The 11,795-nt window shown below is 34.2% G+C and overlaps 1 protein-coding gene across 2 annotated transcripts in view; it reads right to left on the bottom strand.

Annotated features, from left to right (window-relative positions):
* LOC308198553 (sodium channel protein type 2 subunit alpha-like) overlaps nt 1-11,795 on the bottom strand; it is a 72,940-nt gene that overhangs the window by 32,241 nt on the left and 28,904 nt on the right. For both annotated transcript variants that reach the window (XM_080601150.1, XM_080601149.1), the window contains exons 14-18: nt 9,499-9,846; nt 7,882-8,014; nt 6,029-6,267; nt 2,994-3,167; nt 603-959 (exon numbers count right to left, since the gene is read on the bottom strand). In XM_080601150.1, the coding sequence (XP_080457276.1) occupies nt 603-959; nt 2,994-3,167; nt 6,029-6,267; nt 7,882-8,014; nt 9,499-9,846 (1,251 nt within the window). The remainder of the gene's footprint in view (nt 1-602; nt 960-2,993; nt 3,168-6,028; nt 6,268-7,881; nt 8,015-9,498; nt 9,847-11,795) is intronic.

The following is an 11,795-nucleotide window of genomic DNA, read 5'->3' as shown; positions in this document are numbered from 1 at the left end:
TTCAAAACTTTCATTTTTAGCATGGAAGCCCAATCAGTCTGTAGATATTTGGGTTTTGATTTTTACCTCTAAGCAGGCCAGAAAGTTAAGTACTTAAGTTAAAGATTCACTATTATAATTTATTTTCATTAAGTCATACAATTAGTGCCAGAATTATGTGTAATGAGTGTAAGAAAGTCCATTAGATTTTTTTTTTTTTTTAAATCTTCAAACAGGAAGCTGCCCATGAGCTGGTGCAGCATAATCTTTGTTACTTAAAGAGTAGTTTAGATGCCATCTGAATTTCAACAGCATATTTAAATTAGCTCTAACACTCCCTTAATAGAGTATTTTGTGGAAATTTTGGTGTATTTCTAAATTCCTGAAATTGTAAAAGTGTAAAAGTAAAGTGTAAAAGTAAAGTGTACTTCAATGTATGGAAATAAGTGAAAAGGTGGAGAAGGGAAACATCTTCTTCACCAAAAATCTAGCACATGTAGATGTTTCTTCGTTTTCCTTTTTTTTTTTTTTCCTTCCAAACAGAAGCACAACAAATATTCTCCTTTGTCAGCTGTAAGCTATATACATTTTTCCATCAGAATTCAAAAGTGTTTATCACCTACCACTAGGTTTCCAATCACCATGACCAGCATGAAAACAATAAGGCACATGGTTTGGCCAGCAACCTCCATGCAGTCCCACATAGTTTCTATCCATTCTCCACACAACACTCGGAACACAATCAAGAAGGAGTGGAAAAAGTCATGCATGTGCCAGCGTGGAAGCACACAGTCACTGGAGATCTTGCAGACACATTCCTTGTAGCTTTTCCCAAACAGCTGCATTCCAACCACAGCAAAAATGAACACAATGATGGCCAGCACCAGGGTCAAATTCCCCAAAGCCCCCACTGAGTTGCCAATAATCTTAATGAGCATATTTAGAGTTGGCCAAGATTTTGCCAACTTAAAAACTCGAAGCTGAAAAACAAAAATGCAGAGGAATCATTAGTGTTAGTTATACTGCAGTTCTGAATGTGCCATTCTTTATGAAAGTACTGATTTGCAAAAAACTTCTTTTATTATGTTAGTTAAACATACTTTCTTTGGCTGTTGTTTATCAATGTTCTGTAAATTTAGAACCTATGGAGACAGCTCGCAATTTAAGTTGACCATTTTTTAGGAAATTCTAATAGTTGTGTAATCCTTGAGAAGAATATAATACAGTACATGGTGAATGCATAATTTCTGCCTTACGTTATTTTCCCACATTGTAGCATTTTTACGTCATTTTCTAAAAAGTTCTATAAGCATGAAGTGCTGTAGAGTGTTTGGTCCTATTAGCATATCTGATTCTCCTTGAAAATGCTTGCATTCCTACTCTGCACTAAGTTTTCCCTGAGGATTCAGTTCAGCAAACTTTGTAAATGAACTGAGATTCACTTGTTGAGATGTCACACAGGAGAGCCAATAGTTTTCCCTGCTGTTCCTGACATTTGGTGCCAAACACTTCAGGCCAAACTCCTAAGGTCATTCACAGGTATAGTAGTTATTCTTCCTGAGAGTTTTCCAGAGATTTTGTTTTTTGGAGAGCTTCTACTTCATGATGTCTACACTGTGCTGTACTGAAATATGGACTACAGTCTTCATTTCTTATGTCATTTTATGTATCAGAAGCCAAATGTGAACATTTGAAAACCAACATTAATAATTTTATTGCTTCTAAAATCATTCTAGAACGAAATAAGACTAATACCCATGCCTAAAAAATCTCTTGTGGGTGGCAGTTTATTCTACTAACTTATATACAGGTGCATTCTAGATAATCACATGTGAACAACGAGAAGCTAGATCTAAGGTGTTTATCAGAACATATGTTTCTGTAGACTAATTTTTTCTTCACAACGGACAATATTATTTTAATGGAAAGCAGGGAGCATGGAGTTTGGTACTTCCCTAAACCATAGTGTTCAGCATTTCATCTTAGCAACACATACAGAAACGGAATGTATTTTGTGTTTATATCACATTTCAGTATTTTTAAACGTCCACTCACAGATGATTACTGCATCAAGTAACATACAGAAGTTCGTACTTTCTTTGTTACCTCTACTACTCCCTCTTTGCTGGCTTAATCCTACGTTTCCCTCAGCACTACATTAGGTCTTACAGGCTCACATAGAGGACAATTTTTAATGCAACAATTTGATGTTGGTATTGAGATGTCCATTCAGATCATACTCACTGATTTAAAAATAGTATTCAGTGACCAAACTATGGTATGTGAAGTTGGGTACCATGGCAACTGGTGCTAGTAAACCAAGTAACTACTGCCTGCTCTATGTATTCAGAAATAACAGATTTTCAGGTAATGTAATAAATATTAGTAACACAGACTTTTAAATCATGACTCTTGCACCTCCAGAAAACATAACTATAAATTAGTTGCTTTAAAAGAGATATTTCTAGTAGAAGCTCAACAATATTTCAATTTAAGTATTCTTATCCAAAAGTCACACTGTTAGGACTTGATTATATCTGATGGTGTTACTAAATGTTTATTCTCAGTGCCCATTAAAATAAATGTTCTGAAGTGAGGACTTCATACTTAGTGGCTTTATGGAGAACACAAAGTAATGTTCACAATAGGACTAAAAAGGACTAAAAATTTAAGGATTCTTTATGCTGGTACAAATATGCATGTTTTTTGTAGTTATTCAGCTTTGATTAATCTTAATCAGTATAATGAAGAATTTCAAAATTTCAAAAGTGTCTTATGATGGCAAAGGATATCAGTACAATTGGATATTGATAGGATAATTTGATATCAAAGAATAATAGACAAACACTTGAAACTTGTACATATACAATTTGTAAATTAGGCATTTATGAATAAATGTGTGAGCCATTTAATTACAAAATATATCTTTACAATACTGGTAATTAATACATACATCAGCACAACTTTTTGAGTGACACAATTGCATGCAAATATTTAATTATCATAGTATTTACCAATCTGAATGACCGAAGAACTGATAATCCTTCAACATTTGCAAGGCCAAGTTCCATTAAACTAAGGCTTACGATAATACCATCAAAAATATTCCAGCCTTCTTGGAAATAATAATAAGGGTCCATAGCAATTATCTTTAATACCATTTCTGCTGTGAATATCCCAGTGAATACCTAAAATAAAATTATTTGGTTGAGTTGTTATGAGAAACATATATATCTACACACATTTTTGTAATCCAGCTTGAATTCTGTTACCTGTTCCTTATACCTGTTACTATATAAAACAGGTGATTGTTATTTCTAAATAGCATCTAAGTATTTCTGCACTGAAAACTGGTAATTAAAAGCAAATAACCAAATCAGGACAGATAGAGGAGGGCAGAAGATAAATCTCTAAAAAATTATTCGCCAGTGAGCAGCTCAGCTCTAGTTCATCAACTAAAATGCTTTATCATCCAGAAGCTTATTTGATATGATCTAGTGTTTTTAGCCTTGTTTCTAGAGGATAATCCCAGTAAAATAAAACAAGATGGCAGTAATGTGTGTCCTTTCTCATGGTCTAAACAGAAGTGTTAGGAGAGACTCTCTGAGGTCAGGTTCTCTAAGGTCTCTCTTTTAGCTCAAAGTGTATGGGCGGAATAGAGGGCTGGAATTTCTTGAACTGGGATTTTGTAAGGATATAGAAGATCCAAGAATACATATGATTCTGTGTGATAGCTATTTCTTTGCATGAAAAGAATTATATGGTGGTAATGTTATTTGAAATATCTGGAAGTGCCAAATGTGAAATGATTAATGTTTCTCAGTTTTTCAAAGTCCGTAATTTAACCCAGCATCTTGCTTGCAATGAGTAGTGATCAGTGGTTTGTGCAGCATAATAAAGAAGTTTGGGGGCATAACGCAAAACCACTAGAAACATATGAATACTCTGCACAACACTCAAAGGATATTCTATGTGATCCACCGTCTACTAAAGTACGCTGATGTGCCCTGCAATTGCCTTCTGATAGTTCTTTTTCCAGCTTGTTCTCAGTCTTTCCACAGCAAGTTTTATGGAAGCAAAGCTAAGTTTTTACATACACTATGTGTGTGAACATAACTACTAGAACTATGATTAGCTTTTATTTTAAGAATATTAGGGGATGGTACATAATGCTGTGGAAACATTCACTGTTGTCAGTGAGAAACACTAGACTATTAAATTAAGATATGAGAGGTATTACTGTATAATCAGAACCATGTAACAGGTATTTCTATGTGTAGTAAAGAGAATGCAATAAAGATAATTCTTAACAAAACTGTAATAATATTTAAAATAATTTAAAAAATAATTAACAAAAGCATTTAATGTAAAAATATTTCTTCCACACCTATGCCATTCACAAATAAATTTTTCTCTTGAGCATAACTGCATCCTCAAATACACAGAAGTGGGGCATTTTAGCAGAACTAAACTCAAATTTTCTTGTAATTACTTAGGAGTTTTGTATACCGAATGAATTATCAAAATATTGTATACCGAATTAATATTATCAAAAGGAATCACTGCATTTTAGAACTATTGCTTTCTTGTTAAAATGCTACACAAAGGCCCAGTCATATTTGTCATATTTAATTTATCCTCAAACAGACTGTGATGTCACCAGTGAACAGTAAATTAACATATTTTGAATGCAAATTACAAAACTAAGGTTAATAGATTAACACAGTGAGGAACAGAGAACTTAATTGAAATCAGCAAGAACAGTATTTACTGCATATATATAGTCCTAATTAAGGATACCGGATTGTTACAAAGGTAGTTAAAAATATGATTGTTGCTAGCTTTGAGTTAAAAAAAAAAAAGAGGAAAATGCATAAAACCTTAAAACCTCATAAGCGTAAATGGGTAGAGAGAGATCATTCTAACATCAGCATGATAGACCAATGCATTAAAATGCAATATTAGATAATCTGTGATCAACATAAGATTATGCCAGTGATTAAATCTTTGTCCAGGAGAAAGGAAACTGTAATTTATACAAGAACACTTAGGCAGTAAGTTTATTTTTTGTTCTGTTTTATGAAAAAGTCATAGGAGTATGTATTATCAGTACATATAAGGAAGATATTTAGACTTTAAAACATACTCTGATTGAGAAATCCATTACTGCTCCATTTAAATGTTAGCAGACTTTTCAAAACTATTCTTTTTTTGTGATTAGTCCAAAAGACTCTGTTGGTTTGTGTTTTCAGGACTGCATGCTGTGGGAATCAATCCAGACCTCTCCTGTGTAAACTATTGGTAGTTATGTGAGCTGGCAAAAATTAAAAATGTATGAGTCCTCTCTAGAAACCAACACTTGCAAGGTTCATTCCTCTGTTTCCTGAGCATCAGAAGCAAATATAGAGAAACAGACAATAACATTTAAGTGGGATGCCACATTTAGGTATCTGCTCAGAAAAGTAACTGAATCAAATTAAATCTCCAGATCAGGTTAAAACCAGAAATCACATCACTAATAGACTTACAAATGCAAGGTAATTTTTATTAGAAAATAAATAATAATCTCCTTGCTTATAAAGTATTTTTAGTTACCTAAAGTGGCAATGACTTACTGCTAATAAGTCATACTAATGCCTTTCTTGGAAAAGCACTTTCACTGTAATATAACTGAAAAAAAAAAAAAGAGAGAAATTCTGAAATCTGAATATTTCATCAATTTCTTACAGAAAAAAAATATTTTCTGTAAGGGAATATCATCCTCCAAAGACAAATCCCAAAGCAGACCTCAAGAAAACTGACAGATAAAGACTACATTTCCAAACATATTCAGTTATTTCATTACAGTAGTTACAAAATAGATTCATGAAAGTTGAAGGCACCAGTAAACTCACTTTGTCTAGGAAAATCATAAATACAGTTTCTAAACTGATTATTAAAAAAAAAAAAAAGTGGAATAAATTTAAGACCAATGCAATGCATTTACACGTTTCTTCTTTTAGGAAAGGGTACTTTTACACCAAGAACTGTATGACAAATATAAACTTACCAGGTTGCCCACAGAAAGGACACTGCTAAACTGTTCTGTCATTGGGTAATGTTCCATGGCCATAAACAAGGTGTTTAAAACAATGCAAATAGTTATAGCAAGATCGACAAATGGATCCATCACTACTAAATTGACAACGTGTTTTACTTTTAACCATGGACTCCAGCAATCCCAGATCAAGAAAGTATTTGCAAATCTGTACCAGCATGGGGGGCATTTCTGTCTGGATTCTTCAAGCTCTGAAAAAAAATAGAAAAAAATATTTCAATTATAATCTCTGAATCACTGGAAGTTCTTATTTAAAATATGGAAAAAGATTAAGTCATTCAAATAAACAGCTCACACCAACTGGAATTTCTGTCACCTAAGTGTAGCCATCTTAAAGTTAAACAAATAATCTATCTAACCTTCTCTACAATCAATGGACAGTGGCAGTTATCTCTAAAGAGTGAATCATCTCAGATGCCTATCTTAAGAGGGAAACATGTCTCTCATTTTCCCATGGCAGCGTGGAAAACCAAGAAATCTAGTTTAGGCTAGTTAACTTGCTTATGGACAGGTGTTTTAGTTTTGGATTGTAAAAGTTAACATTATGCCCCCATCAATGGACACGTTGAAGCTTGTATAAGCTTCATAAACTACAACATTTTTGTGTTAAGTATATAACATGCATACATATTTTGATTTGAGCTACTAAAAGTATTGTTCTTGCTACTACCACAACTATAACATAATATTTATATGACTCTTTCAGTGCACATACTTAGCACTGTTTACTTATATCAATATTATTAATATAAATAATGCCCATCTTCCTATTTTAAAATGTCATATATTTGCAGTATGTCTATCAATTCAGAAACAGAACAATATTAGTATTGGTGGAACAGCTCTGTTCTCAACTAGAAACTTTACAAACTTTTTTTCATTGAAATGAACAAGTGCTCCCACGACATCAAAGGCAGAAAAGGGTATCAGTACGTAGTGAAAGTCTTCTATCTTTATAAACCATAACAAAGATAGTGTTTCCGAAAGAATATGAGGATTAGCTGGAACAACCATAGTTCTGAAAATAGAACACTGAGAAGTGGGATGGGACTGGCATTGGACAGTGGCTTCACATTGGACTCTGAGTTGACATGGAATATCACATTGCTTGCACTCAGCAGCTTCTGGAATAATAGAAACCAGATGTGGGCAGGAAATGGCTATCAGGACAATATAGTTTCCATTGGTTTTTTTTTTTTTTTTTTTTTTTTTTTTTTTTTTTTTTTTACAGCCAGAAGAATGAAAGAGCAAGCTCTATTCAGCTAGAGGAAAAGAAAATACCTTTCAAGGAGATATCCTTGCTAACTGGGAGTAGGACCAAGACTTTGCATACTGAGAATCAAGGAGGTCCCAACAGTTCACGCTTGCACTAAAATAGGAAGGTATATTCAGGAAGGTACGTGTTTGTAAGAATGGCTTGTGAATAGTTTCAGAGAAAAGTCTTGTATTTCTGACTACAAGTACTTTGGGATCTATTTGTTTATCTGTGAGACAAAGTACTTAAGAACTCACTTAAAATATTTACATTTAAATTTGGGCTTAAAGTAACCTTAGGAACACTGTAAATTTTCTTAGGAATTTCTTGTCCTTTTAGAATATGAGTAGTAGGATATCTGCAACTTCCCCTATAGGAATTTATACTGGATTCATCTGCTTATCCTTTCATCTTATAAAAAGTATTTTCATAGCATATATATGAATTATAAGTGAACTCAATTTTCATTAAATAAGCAAATCAATTCCAACAGTGTATGTGTGTAGTTAACAGAAATTTAATGAACTGTTTATTTGAATGTATCAAATACCTTCCATTGTATTTGTCAGTATACTGGCTATACTCATTGCTCTTTGTCTCGCAGCAGAATCTTCCAGCATTTCCATTGAAATTTGATAAGAACTCAGTCTTCTTTTTCTTATTTCTGTTTCTGTAGTGGTGCCCTGTAAATGAAATACTGAGGAATTAAACCATCCTCTTCAACAGCCAATTAAAATTTACTGCATAAATGTGTAGTGACAATTAAAGTCAGCTCTGCGTAGCATGTTAGGCCTTTCTTACACACTGAAGGTTTCTGTCCTTGTAGGAATTTCTTATTGAGGAACTTGGTGGAAATTTTATCTGATGCTACAAATAATCAACAGTAGGACACATTACCAAACCAATGTGAAAGCAAAGACAGTTCTCATTTAAGTGACTAAGTGAACAAGACGTTTGCTAGATATCTTTTTGCTAGTGATTATTATTATTTTTTCGTGAAAAAGTGATCAGAGTTGAAAGCTGTTTTTTTTTTTTTTTTTGCCGGTTCCAATTTAAAAGTGAGAAACATGCCACTACTTTGTAGCATGTAGGTGTTCTTACAGTTGCTTTGCTTTGCTTCTGGAGTGTGGACCACAGGAATAATGTTAAAAAGTTCCTAAATCTTGGTTCTTGCTTTACCACCAATTCTGTCTATCACACAAACCACTCAGGTTTTTTTCATTATTCTGTCCCCATCCAGAAGAAAAAGAATAAAGCTTGCAGAACTCAAGGGATTTCAAGGTTATCGTAGGGTGAAGATGAAAAGCCATTTTGGAGTATTTATTAGCATTTCTTTAGTGAAGACTCTTGACTTAAATGACTAAATCTTTTTAAAGCGAATGTATTTCTGATATAGAACTATATATTCATAATCTTTAAGCTAATTTGATTAAATTTATGGTATGAAACTCTATATCAAGATAGGAGAGAAAACAAAACAAAAATAAATGTATGACAGTCATAATGAAATCTCCACACTTATTTATAAAAGAAATATTTTTTCAGATTAAATACAGTGCTATTACAGCCACCAAAATACCATACTGAATCCATATTAAAATATTTTATATGAAAAAGCTTGCTTTTTTTTTGAAATTTTAAAAGAACAACTTAGCTTATAAAAGTAAATTTGTCCTGAAATGTAATGTAGCTGCAAAGATACATAGTAATTGTACATTTCTCATGAAAATTAGAACAAAAGTTTCTTTGAGACACATTCAATAAGGGAAATTTCTAGCTATCTTTCTAACTATCATGGAAGTAGTAACTGCATTCTGTTGCGTTTTATGGGTGTTTTCCAATACATATTTCTAAGTTATATTCTTAGTTATACATCAAATGCCTCCCTTTGAAGTTGAGTCAAACTATGTACTAATTGTCAAATTTATTTTATATTTTTTGCTCTCCATGTGCAGATCTCTTGCTGAAGGCAAGGCAAATATAATACTGTAGTGAGGGTCAGACATAGGAGCTTGAGGACGTTTTTACCCTTATGTCCTGTTATTTAAAAACTATTGCAAGTTATTTCTCACAGCTGTAAGAAATGATAAGGCATGCAGAGGTGAACAGTAAGAAAAATTCTGTGCCTGAACCAAACTGTAGTAATTGCTGGTTTACTTATAATTACCTCTGGTAGAAGCTGTCCAGTAGGTGAAGTTAGTGTTGAAGGTCCTCCAACCAAGGAAACTACTCCATTGCAATCTACAGTGCTGTGCATCTTCCCATTAGCTGGAAGGGCTGGTACCATTCTGGATGACATACTAGCCTGACTAATATTACTGTTGCGCCGTTCTCCATGCCGATTTGGAACAAAGAGAGAATCTCTTCTGCTTTCATTGTCTTCAAGGGTACTGTGTTCATCATCAGCAAAGTCATTTTCTGATCCTATATCCTTTGCACGACCTCTGAAACTGAAAATGCTTGTTTTGCTGTTGCGCCTTGGTGAGAACAGGGAACCACGGATGCTTAGCAAAGACTGCAAAAGATTTAAAAAGAAAACAAAACCAGACAGCATTAGAACTGAAGTTCTAAGATAGGGAAGTTCTTGGCTTTTTGAAGAAGAGTTACAGTGCTGAAGAGGAAGAATCATCATTTTTTTTCTTCAACTCTATCAGTGTGACCATTTGGGGAAGGTGCTTATTAGGGGACCTGAAGTACAAGGGAAATTTTAGTTTAATGGAACAGGACTGAGGAAAAGATGTGTAGGAGACATAAGCAAGGTTGGCAGTTTTGAGAAAAAAAATGCAGGGTGAATTCGTGTGGACCCATGAGTGTTCTGGAGAGAATTCTATCAAGGATCTCCAGGTATCTGACTTTTAATCCATCTTCTACTTAGGACAGAGCTGAAAAGTCATTTACTTTTCTTCCTTTCTTCATCCTTTGGACTCCTAGGGATTCCAACTGATCAGAACTTGTCTGCCCTCTTCATAACAGTCTCAATAGTATTGGAACAACATAAGCAATCCTGTACAACTGAACACAGAGGCAACAGCTTGGGAAGCTCTAGAGGTACAGTGTGAACATGACTAGTAGCAGTCTTTTGCACACACTTAGTGCTATAGCAGGCTGCACATCTATCTACCTCTTGGTCATTAGGCAACTCAAAGCAAATATTCACCAGGGACACAGTTACCCCAAGATATCCTCTTACAAATGATAAAAATAAATCAGTGGTTGTTGGTAATTCATCTTTTAATTACAGTGGGAGCTGCTTAATGGAATGTACTTCTCCCTTGCTACATATTTTATTAACAGCATTCAAGAATAAATAAAATGAGTGCTAACTGTGGAAAAAAAAAAAAAGAAACCTTGCACTAAGCTTTCTTGAACCCTGTCTCTGTATGAATCTTCATGTCTTGTTATGTTAAAGCTGGTTTCAGATGGTTCTGAATTTGTTCACTAGTTTTGCAGGTGAAAATGCTTATATGCACTAGCAGTGCTTTTTGTCCCGGAATAATTAAATTGAAAGTGAAAGCTACACAAAAGTATATAAAAGTCTATATTAATATTGAGAACCAAACACTCTAAATATATGCATACATCACCACATATGCATATATATGCATACTCAGATACTTATGTGCATACACATAATGCATGTGCTGAACATATACTGTTTATTGTAAATGGCACACAGGTGTTTTCCACTATGAGATGTAGTTTTCTGCTCTTACAGCTATGGCTACCCCAATTTTTAATAATTTGCGATGAAATTTTCTGTGCTGGCTGTCAGCCTCAGGCTGTTACTTGAAGAATATCAGCCAAATGGTTTTGCTAACCCATTTCTGTAAAGTTGGCTGGGAAGGAAAAAAAAAAAAAAAAGGAAAGGGGAAAGGGGAACGGGGAAAGGGGAAAGGGGAGAGGGGAGAGCTGTATTGCTTATGCCTAAAGATTTTTTTTTCCCCTTAGAAAAGCTCTAGTATTTATAGAGCATGACACTGAATTCTGACAAAGTGGTAAGCTAATTATTGCACAATTTGCCATTTCTTTGTACATATTTATATGTACATATAAATTTGCCATTTATTTGACCAACTTACAGTCCTTCAAAAAATCACATGCTTGTGAAGTTCTGGCTGACTAGTATTGCTACCCTTGTTTTTCAGAGAATGTTTCCATGGCCGCTATGTTTTTTGCGTTGTCCAGTCTTTCTGATATATGTTACCATGCTCTGAGCACAGCGAAATGGATCAGCCCCCTTAGGGATTTGGGAGGAGTAATGCCTGCTTTGAAAGTCCCTGATGGATTTGGACAAAAGATACAGGCCAAAATGGCTGCAATTCTAACAGATATAGAGGCAGAAAAATATATGACTTCATGCTCCTGGCAAGTAAGATCTGAAAGGAAAGCTTGGCTTTTCATGGAGGCTGTATCATTCATTCGCACACAGAATAGTGTGCCAAAGGACAAAACCCCTACAGGGGC

This window comes from Anser brachyrhynchus (assembly GCF_964034855.1).
Source record: "Anser brachyrhynchus genome assembly, chromosome: 7".
NCBI lineage: Eukaryota > Metazoa > Chordata > Aves > Anseriformes > Anatidae > Anser > Anser brachyrhynchus.
The sequence above is the reverse complement of the archived record's forward strand: the minus strand, read 5'-3'. Positions and strand labels throughout refer to the sequence as shown.